The sequence below is a fragment of the Dermacentor variabilis genome, chromosome 2 (assembly GCF_050947875.1).
Source record: "Dermacentor variabilis isolate Ectoservices chromosome 2, ASM5094787v1, whole genome shotgun sequence".
In the NCBI taxonomy this organism is placed as follows: Eukaryota; Metazoa; Arthropoda; class Arachnida; order Ixodida; family Ixodidae; genus Dermacentor; species Dermacentor variabilis.
The window spans coordinates 210,783,967-210,802,706 of record NC_134569.1 but is presented as its reverse complement, the minus strand read 5'-3'; the positions used below and the strand labels follow the sequence as shown (position 1 = coordinate 210,802,706).

Sequence of the window (18,740 nt, the reverse complement as noted above, 5' to 3'; positions counted from 1 at the left end):
TGGAGCCGCCAGGTGTGCGCCACTGCGTAGGTGCCCCAATGGTCAACGGGCATGTGCCGCTCTTCAATAAAACTTTTTTGGCGTCAACTTTGGTCGCCGAAAGTATCACAACAATATCATATCTGCACGGTGACATTCACGTAATGCTATTTTCCTTGCACAAGAGGGTCGGCATCGACGATGTCGCTTTCTTCGGCTCCCAAAAAGCGCGTTTTTGCCAAACATGACGTTCAATTAATATCGCGTTTGTGTTCTTTAAAGGCTATCCCTGGGAGATATTAAGCTAAAAGGGTTTCGCTGCGACCCAAGCGGTTTTCAAGAAGACTTTCTGATTTTCTCGTCAATCATACAATGACGAAGTATTTGTCGGAAGAGTACAAAGACTGCAAGAGCGATTGCAGTGGTTATGAGCAATAACACGTAGGCTTGTGCGTGTATACTTGGCTGTAATGGCAGACAGCCGTCGCGAATGTCAATGGTTGCATCAAACACCTGACAACGGAAGCACAGCATCGCGATGTTCAAACCACACGCAGGTTTCTGCGGTATCGACGCCAACGGCAGTCGAACTGCTCTACAACGAACGTCTCCAGACCAGAATGCCCTGTATAACGAAGGAATAGCTCTGTCCCTGTTCTTGTGTGTGGTATGCGCTGCTCGACATCTACAATGAAGTGACATGTATAACGAAGGATTCTGGAAGCCCTGAGCACTTCATTATAAAGGCGTTCGACTGCATTGCACTTCTTTGGCAGGACTGGCACGCATGCGTCACGTCTCACACAGCATGAGCCAGAGCGCTTGTGTGAGCTCTAGCTTCCGTTCGGGCGCTAAAATTAATTACGTTCTTCCATGCGTCACGAGCAGGAGCGTGTCAATCTGTGCGCTTCTCGACACTTTGCAGCTAACGCTTTGGGACGCTGCGTTGAACTGTACCGCCACCTTCGTTTTCTGTTCTCATTGCCCAGTCATTACCTCGTGCCAGAATGCTACGAAGACGCTGCGAGACGTAGTACTGCCTTCGGTTTCGACCTAGGTGGTACCGTTTCTTTCTGGAGTAAACATTTACCGACGATTACGATACCGCTTCATGCAAGATCTACATGTGTTTTCATTTCGCGATATATTGGCTGGCGCCGACAGTTTGTTTAGTGCGCACATTGCAAACGGCGCGAAGTGTGGGGCGACTACCCCGTTATTCGGGAGATCGCGAGAGGCAACGCGTGGGTGTCGCGTGGGTGCCATTCACAGCACCCTCCGCAGACATACCTCGCGGCACACGCAAGAGGCCGCGTTTCTACCAGAAAGCTCGCCTTCGTGCAAAGCGTTCACCTGTAGTAGCGTTTGCCGGTAAAAATTACAGTTACATAAGCTGAAGTTGCCGGAAAACGTGAGAAGCAGTCGGGGATATTTGAATGCTATCGCGTTTCACTCTTAAGAGGAAGCTTTAGCTCGGGTGATCCTATCTAAATACATGTAAAAAGAGAATTCGTTTTTCTCGGGAACCACTGCACCATTTTTTTTTTATTTATGAATACTGCGATCTTGTACACAAGATCATAGCAGGTGGGAAACATTGCGTTAAGATACAGAATTACAGACACAAAGAAAACAAAATTGCACATAGAAATTCAACAAGAGAATACAGTGACAAGGTCACTTAACAACAATCAATTCAGATGCTCTTGAAATGAATGTAACGATGTCTCTCTGACAACATCATCCGTGAGGTTATTCCAATCAGTGATGGTCCTTGGAAAAAAGGAATATTTAAAACAATTAACTCGCGGATTTAATGGTGTTATAGAAAGAGAATGGCGATTTCTAGTTTGGTACCCCGAGGAATAGATAAGAATATTGGAGGTGTCAACTTTGAAATTATTATTAATTAACTGTTTGACGAGGTTGAGTTTGACGAGGTTTGTTGCATTTAAAAGAAAAACTTAAAGTCTAGTGACTGTTGGTTTCGAATTTTTGAGTTAGGTCGTCAATCTTTTATTAAAAACTAGCGAAAATCCGATATTTTCAAAAAACCAAACTGTCAAGTTTACAACTCCGTAACTCCTAAAAGAAAAACGATAATGCGATTCTGTGAAATGCATGTAATAGTACATCCAAAGCGGACAAAATTGATGTATTACACATGAATCTCAAAAAATTTAGTAACATGGAAATACAGCTTTTGCAAAACCCTTGTAAACAACGTAACAAATTCACGTAAGATGTAAAATGACATATCGAATTTGTCCGCTTTCAATGATCTAATGGATGCCGTTCACAGAACTGCGATATCTGTTTTTGATACAGAGCTATCAATTTTTAAAAATTATGCTTCTATTTTTTTTTAAACGGTCAAATATTTGAAAATCGTTTTAAGAAAATTCAAGCCCTAAATAGAAATTCCGCTTCCAACAGTCACTAGAATTCAACTTTCTCTTTCAAATGCAACAAATTTCATTAAAATCGCTCCAGGGGTTACCTCATAAAAACGTTTTTGCGTTTTACATGTATTTGAATAGGCCGCGTCGGAGTTGGGCCCGAGCTAAAGCTTCCTCTTAAAGGCGAAACTTAACGCCCTGCAAATTTTCTCAGCCACCTTTTGAAAAGTCCTTATGTACCTTCCACCAGCAACTTCTGACCATACGGTGCGACCACCGTCTTCATTTACAGGTCTGTGTTATCTTTCGTGAATTGTGGTGCTATCGCAATGCTCTGAACATGAGGAGAAAGTACAATTCACGTTTTTTATCTCCTCCGAGTAGTTTAAATAAGGCACTCGCGCTGTTGGAGACCTTATTTTATTTGCTATGCTCCATGAAGACGTCTTTTGTTTTGGTACAAAACTGACAAGATTGCCAACCTGGTTTTCTCAACACAGACACTGCAAATCATGCATTTAGCACCCTGGAACAATTTATATTGATATACTGAATTCAGAGGTTGCGTCATTGAACATTACTGTGGACGTTCTCCTATAATTTATGACCACGTAAAGAAATTGATAACTTTCATCCATCGCGCCAAGACCATTTGTCGATGTCACATACGCATTTAACTGGTCCGGTTAGTTATATTCAGAAAACACAACCATATCAGTCAGCACTGCTACAAAAAGATAAGACTAGCACAAAACACTTTTCAGTGACACTTGAACTTTTAGAAATGTATACACTGGTTCACTACAAGCTCAGTTTGGAACTTACGATCTGTGTCTATTGATATTTAAATAATGCATGTCTCGAAAGCAGCGTTCGCGCTCCTAACAAAACGCTCGATTGAATTTACGAGGGATGTCGTGTATTCTAGACATGATGCAGCACTCTGAAATTTTGCAATTGGAATTGAACAGAAGGCGTCTTGGGTTCAAACCGTATCACAACACAACGTTTCCTGGGCGAGTTGGTGCTTATCTGTGAACGAACAGGACCCCAGTGGGACATGCAGATGTGTACACAGGGGAAGAAGTGGACCGGATTTTAATTTCGATTCACCTTGTTTACCTGAGAGTTCTGGCTGGATGAGCGCTCCACTTATAGCCCCTCTTCTTTTTTTTTTTTCGTCACAAATCGTGCGCTTGTCCTTCTTGTGCATGCGTCCCATTGGTTTCCTTATTGCACACACAGGCATTACGTGATACATGCAAACCAAATATAGAAGGTCGTGGAAAAAGCGCGCCGCAAGTTACAAGCCGAATCAGCAGCGCTACATAACAACAACCGCAGTGACGTGCCAGCGACTATACTTAACGCGTAAAGTTCACGCGTGTAGGTACGAGCACATTCCTAACCGTTCCCAACCGATGCAAAGGTACGCGCGTATCATCCGGTCGTGAGGAAACAATGAGAGTTTATGCTAAAGCTGCATCATAGGGGGAACTTTACACCAGAGGCGTCTACTTTAAGTGATTGGCGCAGCCATGACATACTGAGACATCGCAATGCCCTCGGAGAGCGCGTCACAGTCAGTCAAACACTGTTCCGACTGCGCCCCATCAATAAGCACGAAGAACGCACTCCACCCTGTGCTATGATTGCTACTACGGTTCGGGCTTTTTTGCCTCTGGCAAGATGGTGTCGACCGGCTTCACTTTTTGACAGCCGCCTCCACTCCGCAAGTTTAAGTACAAAAAGTCTTTCCTGTCATCATCTACGTAGCGGGCGCGCGTGACGTCCATCCGTCAAGCTATCCACTTGGTATGTTGCATGGTGAAGAAATGTTCGTATAGTTGAAATTTTGTTAATTTGATTCTATAAAGAACAGTAACAGAAATAGTGTTGTTTTTGTTTTTTATTGCACTGCCAATAGTAAGAAATAAATATATCCGTAGATGCAAGTTCTACCCGCCGTGGTTGCTTAGTGGCTGTGGAATTGGAATGCTCAGCACGAAGTCGCGGGATCCAAATAGGATACACAACGACAGTGCATCACTACATTCAAGGACTTCCGGCACACAGCAAGCAAGTGTCGTCGCCTGCTTATGTTACAACGTTCGCGATGTTGACGCGAGCTGTGCGGTCAGTGTAGGTCTCGAACTTGCCTTTTCGCGAGCACCATGCTACGTTGTGGGCTGCAAATCTAGCGATCGGCCATATTTCAAGTTGCGACATCATGTCCCTCTGCAAGACAACATGCGAGCGAGGAGGTTGCAACGCATAGGGCTGTGGGTATCCGATCGGCGCCGCCATCTACGCAATTGCGGCCGTCACTTCACGCCGAAGGATTAGTTCCAGAATAGAGAGTTCTAACGTGTCCGGTATTCCGGTCAATACAGGCGTATTGGGTATATTGCCGGTTGGGCAGAGGCGCAAACGTTAGCGGCCTGCAGTGTTTATCCACCTGATGACGCTGAGCTCAACAAGACAAACACAGAGCTAATACAGCCGTAACCAAGTGTACTCTACTTTGCTTGTGGTGTAAATTTTCGAAACCGGCGTAATCGTGAACATGCTGTCTTTTTTAAATTTTACTCCATAATCTCATTTTACTCTTGGTTACAGCAATTTTAGCGCTGTGTTTGGCTGTTTGAGCTCTGCGCCACCAGGTGCTGCACCGTGAAGGCCGCTCACGTTTACGTCTCCGCCCATCCGCCAAAACGCCCAGCTCGCCTGCGTTTGCCGGAATACCGGGCACGCTCGCCACTGCGACAGAACGCTCGCAACGTACACTGCTTGGATAGTTCTCGTTGGGGATCGATGTCCACACTGAATAAATAATTTACATCCCAAAAAGGGGAAAAAAGTGTAAATGTGTGTATAACTCACAGACTTAGGGTGTTATCTATATATCGGACACCCTAAGGGTGTGAGTTATAGACACATTTACACCCTTTTTAACTTTTTAGGGTGTAAATTATTTTACAGTGCAGGCGGCTAGCGGAGAGGTTGCAGAGGCTTCACGCGCTCGCTCCAAGGCACCAGAAGTAGAAGACACGACGTCACATCATGACGCAAAGCCAGCGCTTAGCCCTGATCGCTCACCAAACGAGCTACGGAGGACAATCCCGGCTAAAGAGGGTAACTTGCAATATTCGCTTAAAATGTCGCGCGAATCCTTTATTGTAGCTTTACCCTACGCTTCTATAAAATTTGTTCGAACCATTTGAGGGAACATTTAAGTTCCGCAATCATTTATTGTAATTCTTTCCCACTGTTGCTGAACTGTACAATGTCCTCTGCAAACCGAAGCTTGTTAAGATGTTGCGGTGTTTCTTTTATTCATTTTGTTTCTTGTTTATTTTACTTCAGAACATGAAAAGCTAGTGCTTAAGCATAAATGCTATGTATCATGTTGGTTTGTCAACCGAAGTGACTGCTGTGCTGGCCTGAACCATCAGCCTCACACAGGAGGCCAAGCCTACACCCAGTGGCGTAGCTAGGTCGTCTGGAACCCGGGGCCCATAGGTCTTCTGTCACGCCTCCCCCCCGCCGGGTGTAGTTGGGGAAGTCAAGGATATCAACAATTTCCGGGTGTCTTCAGACGTATAAGACACCTCCCCCCTCCCACTGGCCCCTTGAACCCGAGGCCCACGCCCCCCCCCCCCCATTGCTACGTCACTGTCTACACCTCGCACCGTAGATTTACAATGCGTGAGAATGATGCCGGTGGCTGGCGCAAGTATGCTCACGACTGGCGCTTGGATGCTTTGGGGCTGCATTGAGTTGCCGTTACATGAGCACTTCTATGAAGTTTCAATTTCTCCGCCAGGGGATGAAATAGGGATAAGTTTTTTGTTTTTATTGCGCTGCCACTAGTATGAAATAAGTATATCCGTAGATGCAACTTCTACCCGCTGGGGTTCCTTAGTGGATATGGGATTGGACTGCTAAGCACGAGGTCGTGGGATCGAATCCCAGCCACGGCGACCGCATTTCAATGGGCGCGAAATGCGAAAACACCTGTGCACTTAGATTTAGGTGTACGTTAAAGAACTTCAGGTGGTTCAAATTATTCCGGAGCCCCCCACTAGGCGTGCCTCATAATCAAATCGTGGTTTTGGCTTGTGAATCCCCATAATTTATTTCTTTATGATGCAACTTCTATTTGCCGAGTAGGAAAGGATGCAGCTGGCATGGTCCACAACCACGCACACATCGTGGCTGCATGCACGTCGCACCTCTGCTGAGTCAAGATCGCTTCCGCTTTCTATAGTTCAACGGGTTGCAAAAAAGGTCACGTAATTTAATGTTTGTAGCGCTCTCGGCTGTCATTCGTACATGTACTGCAGCCAAATACTACACACTGGTTGTCCGACCATTTTCTACGAGCTGATACCCCGTAACTATTTCACTGAACGAGCTAAACTTCCCTAAATTGTTCCACATCACATGGTGGCAACATGTTCAAGCAGCGCCGCACTCACACGCATAAACCAGAAATTTTCCCCTTTCCCCTCACCCAATGAGAAGCGCTATTCGAGCAACCTTACTGCGTTCGCACACTCAGTTTCCGCAGCTGCTGCCTTCGTTGATTATGAAAGAATGGTGTACGTTGCCAGGATTCTTTCCTCTTTCTTACAGCGCAGCTCTAAAGCGCCCGTTCCTGCGTTGAGCGTCGGCGCGCCTCGGCGACCAACGACGTAACGAGCGAACGAGAGCGAAGGGTGACAGAGCGAACGTGGAGCGCAGCGAGGGATCAAAAGAGAGCGCGAGGAGAAAAGTGGAGGAGGAGTGTGCTTTTTTTTTAAATATTATTCTAGCACACTGTAGTATTGCGAAGGCGTAAGAAAAGGGTAGTGCCGCTCTGCGGCGACGATGGTTACGAGATGGCGCCAGAATAGCCCGCGTACTCTGTTCACCGATGACATACGGTGAGCGCGCTTCCAACTATACTATGTACAGGGCGTATGAAACAAAGTGCTGCATTAGCGGAGGTCTGTTTGCGGCGGCGGCTGTGAATCGCGCCCACGCGTCACCCACGGGCTGTTCTTCGCGATCTCCCGATAAGCGAGGCCGTCGCGCCACACTTCGCACCATTTGCAACATGCCGCACAAGACAGATTGTCAGCGCCAACCAATATATCGCGAAATGAAAACACCTATAATCTGCGCTCAAATCTGGTATTGGGGAATATCCTAATGTTGGTTAATTTTTTGTGAAGGGATGGGGGGAGGGAGGCAGGTGGAAGTTGTCTCACGCCGTTTACCCCACCCATGCCAGAGTTGTTCCTGACTATGCTCTGCTATAATATCTGTGTTGCCATTTTAGCGATTTTGTCGCTAGATTTAGCGACATTTTGGTCAATTTAGCAACTGGCCAAATTTTTTAGCGACGTGACAGAACTGGCGAGATTTTAGCGACTTTGCCGTTAACAAACTTACTTCGAAAATGAATTTTTAGAACACGTTTATAATACAAAAGCTACAAAAAGGCAGCCGAAACAGGCTGAACGGTGCGTGGCCTCTGGGGCCATGACGAAGCAAGGGTGATGTACGCTTGCGGAGACCTTAGGTTGCGGCCTCACATATTGCTCACAATATATACGTTGTATTTTATTTTTGTTATTTTTCGTGGAACCCACTACAATGAATCTTAATGCTGGGGATGCAGCAGTTTCACTAAGCATTGATAGTGGACACTGGCAGGCGTATCGGTAAGTTAAATTAGCAAAACATTCCTAAATAAATTTTGTGGCAAGGCTTGCAGCACAACAAGGTGCATAAGAACTAGGACAAATTAGCTGTATGGAAGCATATATCGGAGTTGTTGGGCGAGCTCACGCGAACTGGACCGCAACACCTTTGTTTCTTCCTTCATTTGGACATACATACATACATACATACATACATACATACATACATACATACATACATACATACATACATACGTACGTACGTACGTACGTACATCTTTATTTCAGCAGCATACCACATACCACAAGGAGCTTTCACATGGATGCCGTTTGAGGTGGTTGTCGTTTCCACAGTAACATGACAAAGATTGTGTCGCATAATTTATATTTTTTGTGAGTGCTGAAAACTAGAACGTTGCACGCATAACATTGACCAGGTGCCCCTTTGTGATAGGACAATCAGGTGATACATCTTCTTTTAAACAGTTCTGGATTTGTAATTTTAAAAATCTGAAGGTAGACGCAGGATTTCACCTGCCATCATGCATCGATTCTTTACCTACACTAGTAAAGTAAGTCACGTACATCGTGCTCATAAGTTTACTGTTTGTTCTATTCGTCACATGCAAGTACACTAGCTCAACCTGAAATGCCGTATTAGCTCATGTTATATGTTTCAAGAACGCCAACATTATTAAAAAATCACTCGACTGTTTTAACACCAATTTAACCATTTCGAAGCAAGACTTAAGTAAACAGTTAGCTACTTCTAGTATCAGCTTAGCAACACGCCCGAAAAAAGGTTGGCAATAGTAGTAGTCATACCACGTGGTATGAGGAATATCGGCATCTTTCCTAGCGCTTAACGTAGAAAGGTGGAACAAAATGAACACAAGTTGAGAGACACACAAATGCGCGTCTAGACCGAAATTCATTCTGTCTGTTTTGCACCAAGTTTCTGCGCAACTAGAAAATATGTCTTATATAACAACAAGGCCAAAACTCAACCCGCGCTAATATGAGCAATCTCGATTTTTTAAAATACTCTTGTGGTTCTTAGAAACGTAGATCCTCTTTGACGAATCACTGCCTGTTGTATTATGACATAAAAAGTCAGAGTATTTGTTTTTACAACCGAAATTTGATGGCTAGCTAATAAAGTGTCAGTGATTACTTCCACTTCAGGCAGTCATGCTGAATTGTGGCAGCTGATTACAATCTTGATGATGGTGAACACAAGAGTGCATTGCTTTATGTTCTATTGACGCACTCGTAAGGGTTGTCTGCAGAAGGTGCCTGCGCTTATGCAATAAGAATATGCAGTTATTATGCACATGATGTTATTGAAGTGCTCGCCTGTTGTTTGCTAGGCTGTATTCCCAATGCCCCCAGACGAAGGATAACAAAATACTATGTTGAAGAACAAACTATCACTCAACTGATAAAACAGCCGACATATTTCCACATCTAGTATTGAACCATTTCAGATGTTCAATGTTATTTTGATTATATAGTGAAATCTCGTTACTACAAACCCAACATTATTGAATTTCTCAAATTTACAATTATGTGAAAAAGCCCAGCCAAATTGCCTATATTTTCAATCTAAAATATTTCAGAACAAAGAATCGCAATACAGTGCATATTTCAGAATAATGCACGTAGTTTATTTTCCCCTTTATGACAGAGGAACATCAGTATTACAAATTTGGCTAGAAGTAACAGCGCCACAACTCTCGCGTGTCAGAAACCGCTAGTGCAGTAGCTATTATCATCATCACCATGTCACCATAGCTATCATCATCACCATGTTGAGTGTCAACTGCTTCACCACAAACTTCAAGAACTTCACGACAAAGGTTTGGCGATATTTCTGTGAGATCCAACGATGAATGCTGCTAGCGACGGCGCCAAGAAGTGAAAGCAGTTTTCACTGCAGGACAAATTGGACGTATTCCAGCAAATCGACGCAGGGAAAAAGCAAATCAACATGTGCAGACAGCGTGGCAATGCTACATCGACCATCGCAACCATTTTGAAAGACCGAGACAAGATTGTCAAGCTTCACCTGGAATCACAATTCGCTCCTACGAGGAAACGGCTGCAATTGGGAAACCTTCAAAATGTGGACCAAGCTGTTCTCACGTGGTTCAAAGATGCCAGACTGCAAAACATTCCACTGTCTGGTCCAATGGTTCAAGAAAAAGCCTGCGAATTTGCCGATGCACTTGAAAGAACTGGGTTCGATGGCAGTGTGGGTTGGCTTTTTCGTTTGCACCAAAGGAACAGAATAACTTGGCAGGTAGTCTCGGGCGATGAAAAGGCTGCTGACAGAGAAGGCGCAGATTCCTGGTGCAATGATCGTTTTTTAGAGGTTGCTGAACTGTATTCTGAAGACAATATTTTCAACGCGGATGAGACCGCATGTTTCCATCAGCTCCTGGCAGATTAGATGATGCACTTCAAAGGGAAGCACTGCAAAGGAGAGAAGAAGTCGCATCTTCGTCTGATAGAGTCCTGCTCTGCTGCAATGCAAGAGGCATGAAGAAAATTAAACCGCTCGTCATAAGCAAGTACGCGAAGCCTCGCTGCATGAAAAACATCATGTCGTTACCGTACAACTACTGCGCCAACAAACTAGTCTGGATGACCAGAGAGCTCTTTTCCGAGTGGCTACGCAAACTCGACGACCAAATGAGGAGGGATGACCGAAGAATTCTACTGGTTGTCGACAACTGCTCTGCTCACATTGTGAATGTTTGTTTGACGCATGTTCGCTTAGAGTTTATACCCCGAAACAACACGTCCTTGCTGCAACCCCTGGACTAGGGCATTATAAAGTCTTAAAGCAGAATTATGTAAGCACCTTGTGCAGCGGTTGATTATCAACCTCTGCCTAAAGCAGCCGACTGCAATCAATACTCGTCCATGGAAATGCTGACAGGAGCTTGGTGGAACTTGAAGGTGTCCACCATAAGCAACTACTGGCGAAAAGCAGGGCTTGTCAAAGCGCCTGTGCAGCTTCGTGACCTTGGAGGTGACCGAGGACAACCCAGGTCACCTGTAGACCGAGGCTGGGGAACTGTTGCCCGTCGTCTCTTCCTTTGACAACTATGTAGAGTGCGACAGCGCAGCACTAACAGCGGCGCACCTGAACTCTAAGAGGTGCTTAACTGCACTCGTGATGTCTCCAGTGACGATGCCGACCCGAAGGAAGATGACTGTGGGTCACCGAATACAGAAGATGAGATCATGTCAAACATTGATGTTTTAGTGCGCATGAACAAAGTCGGAACTTTCATCGCTCGTTGCAATGACGTACCCGATGAGGTATTGTGCAAAGAGGAAGATGTAGGCGCGTTCCTAATCGGTTGTGTGTGCAGCATGCGCCAGAAGAAAATCACTGATTTCTTCAAATAAAGCAGCCTTGAAGCGAGTGAAACATATTTATTTGAGAGTATGCTTGTCTGCACACACATTTATGCCAAGGTACGTCATTTTCATACCTAGGTTGGTCCACTGGCTTATAACCGCAATTTTTTCATTACAACGTTATTTCAAAATAACCAACGATTTTCAGCGGTCCCAGGTATTCATTATATCAAGATTTGACTGCATAACGCTCAATAATTTACAGAGATACTTATTTTGGACCTCCACTATGTATGAACGAAATGCAGTTCTGCCAAGTACACCTGCATGGCATTTTCAGCAACTGGCTTTCGAAATACACCGACACAGTAAGAACATACACACCCGTGTTCCTGCTGTGATCAAGATACATACCATGTCTTTGCTCACATGGTGAAACCCATTAGTAGCAATCCCAAATAATATAAACAAAAGGTTTATTTCTACATATACACAACTAGATCAAAACTTGGCCTTCTGTTTTTCGTCCAAATGAAACATCTTCAGCTTTCCTATGTTGCTCAATATAAATATCAATAAATGTGCGAATTTTCTGCTTCACTTGGAGGGTGTTCTTGGCGTCTCGTGCTATAATGGGTATGATTTCATCAAAGTGCATGAGGGTTGATGGCCTGATGTCTTCATGCAATGAGGATGCTGAAATGCATAAGAAAAGGAGTTAGAATTGCATTATGCTGCACAGTTATGGTATTTCATAGAAAAGATTGCAAGTGCACAAATAGATGCGAGTGCACCCCTGTTATCATGCAGATGCTTATGCTACAGTGGCGCTCTGTTCAACGTGGAGAGAAAACCCCCAACTTGACTGCTGGCAACAATTCTAATGAGTTTACTGCGCACTTAACGAGCCCTTCAGCAGGCCCCGTTTTAAATTTTACTTATACGTTGGAAGTTGTAAAATAGTCTATGGAGCATTTCACCCCAAGAAATTATTTAATTGGCTAATTGTTAGACGAGCTAGAAGGCATTGAAATGTTGCGTTGCCATGCTGCAAGGAGGCGAGCTTCACTGCGACACTATTTGTTTGCCTCAAATAGTGTCTCGTAAATGACACTCTTTCCCTGTATTCTCCCATACCTGAGCCAAGGGACCGCATTACGTTTAGGTCATGAGGCCTGCCTTCATGTTTCTTTTTTTTCTTTTTTGCTATACAGCCCACTTCCTGTGGCAGTTTTCCATGCTTTCCATAGGATGATCTACCAAATTAACATGCCACAATAAGTGATCTTGCAGGCACTGCTTCTTACGTAGAGGAATTTATGTGTGTGACCTTGATTTGATGGCAGGAAGTGTGGCTCTCTTGAGAGGAAGGGTGCATGAGCCATGCTGCAGTTTGATACTTTCCAGACACGATCGTTAGCCCATGATTTATGCTTGGGGCTTGTATGTTTACAAGGATGAAGCATAGTGAGGGGCCCTTTAAGCCATAATACTTAATACAGGGACCTGCATATTTTGATTAAATATATTGAAGAAGTATTTTGCATTTACTGCTGTATTGTTCTTGCTCAAATTTCACAAAACAATTGCATTTTGATGCGTACATCATTCATGTAACACATGGCACAGTTAATGGGCTGGTTTAAAAAAAAAGCAAAGTTGCTTCCACTTATAACAATGCAAGCAATTGCTGATACAGCACTAGCATAAACTTATTTTGCCACCTGCTGGAACCTGCCCAAAACAGCTGTTCAGGAAGGGTTGCGAAGTGCTGCCTGTTCCTCTCGAACATTGAATCTAAAGAATTATTTGCCAATGCCTTTGGTTGGAAACTTTCAGGATGCATATCTTGAAATCAGTGTCATCCTCACAATTCTTCCGAAGTGGATATGACTTTCGAAGTCGCTGGCTACAATTCGTTAATTGCATTGTGTGTCATAATGTAACTAGATTAAAAGTTCATTAGTGAGAATTTGTTAATACAACTATGGGTTGTTTCATATATTCAGTTTGATTTCTTGTACAAATATTGTACGCCTCAGAGGGTAATCCAGTTCAAGAAGTAGAACCATTCCACATGTCATGGGTGATATCTAAGAATTCTGTTAACAATAGAACAAGAACTTGCCATCCCGGCCCTGCAAAAGTGCATGTCTAACGGAACTGTTGAAAACCACCAGAACTGCTGAGGGGGGTATGCAATGCTTTATGGCTTTAGAGGGATGGTAGTACATACTAGTGCTATTTTAGTGTAATCGTAGGAATGGGAGTAATGGTAATTTTTCACAGCATGCCGCCACCTATAGCGGTGCTGCAACAACATTGAAATCAGTTGCTAGGCTGTTAATTTTATATATGAAAGGCTAGGGATGGCCCACCCAACGTGGCAAGCATGCGTCACCACGGAAGCTTAGGCAATAGGAATCTTTGGTGAAAAACGTATGTGGTGAGCACTACGTGCTTTGCTTTGCTATCACGAGCGCTTATCATCAGTTATGTGGATCAAATGCTGGTTTTGAGGCTCGTCTTTATTGAAACGTATGCTGTTCTGTATGTTATATGCCTGATTCCAAACATTGTATGCACTGTTCACTTCACTCTGCTGAGTGCTTGTAGCCTCTGCCTTATGCGGGGCTACGACCGCTTATGGAGGTATGACCCGTTGATGATGATAATTTTCTGCCAACAGACGTGAAAGAATCGCAGGATCCTAGCCATATACGGCTTTGCTGTAAAAAAGACCAGATATAGCTTTAGCGGTCGTTGACCAGAACCTGGAGAGAAAGCACACAGACATTGGATATGAGCAGTGAATCCAAAGAAATTGACGCGAATGCTTCAGTGTTTGGTGCCAGGATACAGCAAGTCCGTGGAAGCCAGCATGGGGAATTGGAAGCACTCATTAGGGAGTAAAAAAAGTGAAATCTTTCAGCGTAACCTCTTTATTTGTTTATTTATTCCTTCATTTGTCTATTAATTTATTGTACCTCCAAGGCTTTGCACCATTGCAGAGGGGAAGAGCATAGAAAGAACAGTTACAAATTTGAAAGGAGCACTTTACATAAAACAGAAAATCCAAAAAAGCAGCAAAATATCTGAATGAAAGATAAGGGCATGTTGTCATCAGGTACATGGAATGACATGGTGATGCACACGTCAAAGACACATGCGCCAAAGAAAAAAAAAAAGGCAAGATATGTAAAAACACAAAGACAGAAACCATGAAAAAAAAAGGACCTGTTCATCCGGAATCTTTCTCGGTTAGTAAAACTAGCAGTTAAAGCGGGCAGATCACTCCAGTCATGGCAAGTTTTGGGTAGAAATGAATGGGAATATGCTAGTGCGTTTCCTCAAGGAATATAAACATTGCAATGGTGATTAAGGTGTGACGATATGAAAGGAGCAGGCTGTATCAAGCGCGATTTAAATATGCGATTTTGTTAGCAGATTTTCTGGAAAAGCCAGAGGCGAGAGAATTTTATGCGTATAACAAGGCTAGGGAGCTTAAGGATGTTTTTCATGGTGTTACAATGAGTTTTCGATAATAGTTTGAAAATATGAAACGTGTTGAGTGATATTTAAATGCTTCAAGCTTGTCAAGTGTTACCTGGCCAGGGTCCCATAGGAATGAAGCATATTCTAGCAAAGGATGGACGTAAGTGATACATAGCTGTTTATTTAATGACGATGGTGGAAGAGAAAAATTATGCTTTAGGTAACCGAGCATACGATGGGATTTGGATGTTATGTACCGTATTTACTCGCATAATGATAGCAGTTACTTAATGATCACACTCCTGAATTTTGTCGTCAAAATTCAATTTTTTTAATTTCCTGTGTAATGATCACACCTCGAACTTGCTGAAGCGATATGTCGAGTGCCAAGTCTAGCTAATAATGATCCCGTTTACCATCTGTCGAATGCTATGCGAACGACTCTTCAAGACAAACCAAGCAGTCTGCACGCACCAAACATTCTTTGATGCCCCATTTCATTCCTTTCATCACTTTCCGCAATTCCATGACAAAAAAAAAAGCTACAACCAAACTTGCCTTTATTATGTGTAGGCTTTATAATGGTCGTGGTCAACAACAGCAAAAAAGGCGCCTTTCGATTCTTCTTGTCTGCACTCGTCGGCACACAACAAATCACGAGCGGTAACGATAGCAGCCATGTTTACATTGATAATTTAGAAATGTACTCCATTCATACACCGACGCTTGTAACACAGCTAAGATATTCGCCAACCCTTAGCAGAAACCTGCCGTATTAGGATAGTAGTGAAGACAAATGCCATAGTTTCCACAGCATGCCCGCCATGTGTTCCTAGGTCACTGGCAGCAAAGTGTGCCCGTCTGTTTCTGTCCCCTCAAAGTGGACATGGCTACATTATTGCCACAGACTTGCCTATATTAACGATATTCTTCATTACTGATATGGAAGAAACTGTTTCAATGCAAGTAATGCACTCACAAGAAGAAGAAGAAAGCGCGTTTGGCGTGTTCAGCTTGCTCCGCCGGCCGCCATTCTTGTTTTGGTGTCCCGCACTACAACATACAGCAGCAGTCGCCCATTTGTTGAGCTGTTGTCATCCCGCAGGAAATGAGGGATGAAAAATTTTTTTTTCTTTTTGTGGGAAATTTAACCAGCGTAATGATCGCACCCCTGAATTTGCGTCAATTTTTTTGACAAAAAAGGGCGATCATTATGCGAGTAAATATGGTAAACAATGTGATCAGCCCATGACAAAGAGTTAGTAATGCGTACAGCAAGATACTCACAAGTTCGAACAGATTCAAGCGGGACTGCATTCAAAGAAGATTAGTAGTTAGGGAAAGGTGGGTGGTTACGGGATGCTTTCATTGTTCCACATGTTAACTTATATTTCCAGAGTTCACACCAATGCTTAATATTATTAAGGTCTGTTTGAAGGGATTCGATGCTGGCATCATTAGGAACTTTCCAGTATACAACACAATCGCCAGCAAAAAGACAAATGGATGAATTTAGATGAGGTAAATCATTCATATAAATTTTAAAAAGTAGTGGGCGTAGAACGGAGCATTGCGGAATGCCTGAATGCACGGGTACCTCAGGAGAATCGGTATCACTAGCGGAAACAAACTGTATGCAGTTAGAAAGAAATAGTACTTCTATCCACTGGAACAATAGCGGGTCAATACGTGAGTGGTGTAGCTTTATTAGAAGCAGCTGATGGTTAACCTTATCGATTGCTTTCGCAAAGTCTAGAAAGATGCAGTCAATTGCCGCACCTGTGTCAAAGGCAACATACAAATCATTAGTCAATATCAGTATAGTTGCGTTTTGCATCGAAATACCATACAAAAGCCATGATGGGAGCTATGGAAAAAGTTTGTTGAGTGCAACAAATTAACAAGGTAGGTGTAAATATATGCTTCATTAGTTTATAAAGAAAGGACGTAAGAGAAAGTGGACGATAGTTACGGGGGTTATGCCTGTCACCAGACTTGTGAAGAGAAATCACCTTTGCTGTTTTCCGGTCTTTTAGGACATAGCTATCCTGAATCGATTTAGTGAGAATGCAACCTAATATGACAGAACTACATTCTTTGTTATTTAATTGTAACATATTCCTAGAAAAAGCTTGGGAAGTTGCCGATGCCTTGGCAGCACCACACCTTCACCACAGTGAACAGTCATATAAGCGGTTTTTGAACAACCATAATCTAAGCATGATCTGAGAAATCACTCTGTTTTGCAGCTATCTTTAAAATGTTTGCCTCATGTATCTAGCAATTTCCTGCGTCGTGATTTAGTATTGTTCATTGCATGACTGTATTCATGGAACTTGTAGTTCTGTTTCCTTGTTTCATCATGGTTTTTCTTATGTATACATTTTAACTATTTTTTGTTTGTTTTCTCTTTCTGCCAACTGTTTGTAATGCTCTTCATCTTATGAACCCGCTTTTCAGTACTGCGGTATCTACAGTGAACTCTCACTTGAGTGAACTTCAGGGGACCGAAGGAAATAGTTCACTTAAGTGAAAGTTTACTAAACTGAGTATTCACTAGACCAACATAAGACATGGCATACAGAGTCAAAAGTTTGAAGTGCAATTCATGGAGCAAACGACATGGCATCCATAGTGTTAGAAATGTGTGAAATGGAATTTGTACATATCAGCAAGTACAATGTTCATAACAGTTATAATGCTGCCTTTCTCACTTAGAAAAAAAATCTGCAATCATCTTCTGCACTTGTACTTTTAAAGCACAGGAAGTAACAAAACTGTCCAAAGAGTCAATATTTTTGTATACTTCTTCTGGCACAGCTTGCTGTTGAGACACAAAGTCTCTCAACTTTCCAATGTACCCTACAACCTCAGCTAGAGTTATAGGGCTTGAAACTGGCTCGGCAGTTGCCTCTTCTTCGTCTTCTTCACCTCTTCTTCGAAAGAAAGAGACGACGACCACGCCACGACTAGCCGGTCAGAAAAAAAAACACACCACGTGGTTTGTGGTGTGACAGATCGCCGGTTTGCTCTGGCAGCGTTGCAAGTGCCAGCGATGTTACTTTGTTCATGGTCTCCAAGATTACATGCTTGCTGGTTTTGTGTGGGTGATCTTGGAGGCCATGCCTCATTGCCGTTCGTTTTCGGCACCGCCGCTTTGCTCTAGGGGCACTGTAGCACCAGTGACGTTACATTGCCGCTGGAGCGGCGGTTTGGTGAGGGAGGGCATCGGTTCTGATCGTAAAAATAAGCCTTGGTCCTCTGAGTGAGTTTGTTAAACTGAAATATTGACTGTTTCGAAATTCGTTTAAGTGAAACATTTTTGCATCGAATCTATAAAAAAACTGCCGGGGATTTTTAAAAAGTTCGTTATTCTGAAATATTTGATAAATTGACGTTTGTACAACTGAGAGTTTACTGTATAAATAAATAAGACATCGTCTATCAGCAGATAAAGGGAAATGCAGTGAGTGTGAATCCGGCTGATGTTGAGAGCTCGATCACACAACTCCCCACCATTATCAATGCTTATGACTGGTGTGACCTGTTCAATGCAGATGAGCTTGGCGTTGTCTTCAAGGTCCAGTCTAGCAAGTTTCTAAGCAAGTTACTAGCAAGTTTCTAAGTCCTGTGCCGATGACTGTAAGATCAGCAAAGATCGCATTTTGATTCTATTTTTGCTGCATTGAAGATGGTACCAATGTGATGAAGCTGAGGGCGATCGGAAAAGCATAGAACCTGACATGCTTGCGGAAGATCACCCATCTGCCTTGTGTCCACAAGCGGAACGCGAAGGCGTGGATGA

The 18,740-nt window shown here is 43.4% G+C and overlaps 1 protein-coding gene across 1 annotated transcript in view; it reads right to left on the bottom strand.

Annotated features, from left to right (window-relative positions):
* Positions 1-11,899: 11,899 nt before the first annotated feature.
* LOC142573077 (GTP-binding protein 10) overlaps positions 11,900-18,740 on the bottom strand; it is a 35,247-nt gene continuing 28,406 nt past the window's right edge. Inside the window, exon 9 of the mRNA XM_075682593.1 lies at positions 11,900-12,136. Coding sequence (XP_075538708.1) covers positions 11,937-12,136 — 200 coding nt within the window. The 3' untranslated portion in view covers positions 11,900-11,936. The remainder of the gene's footprint in view (positions 12,137-18,740) is intronic.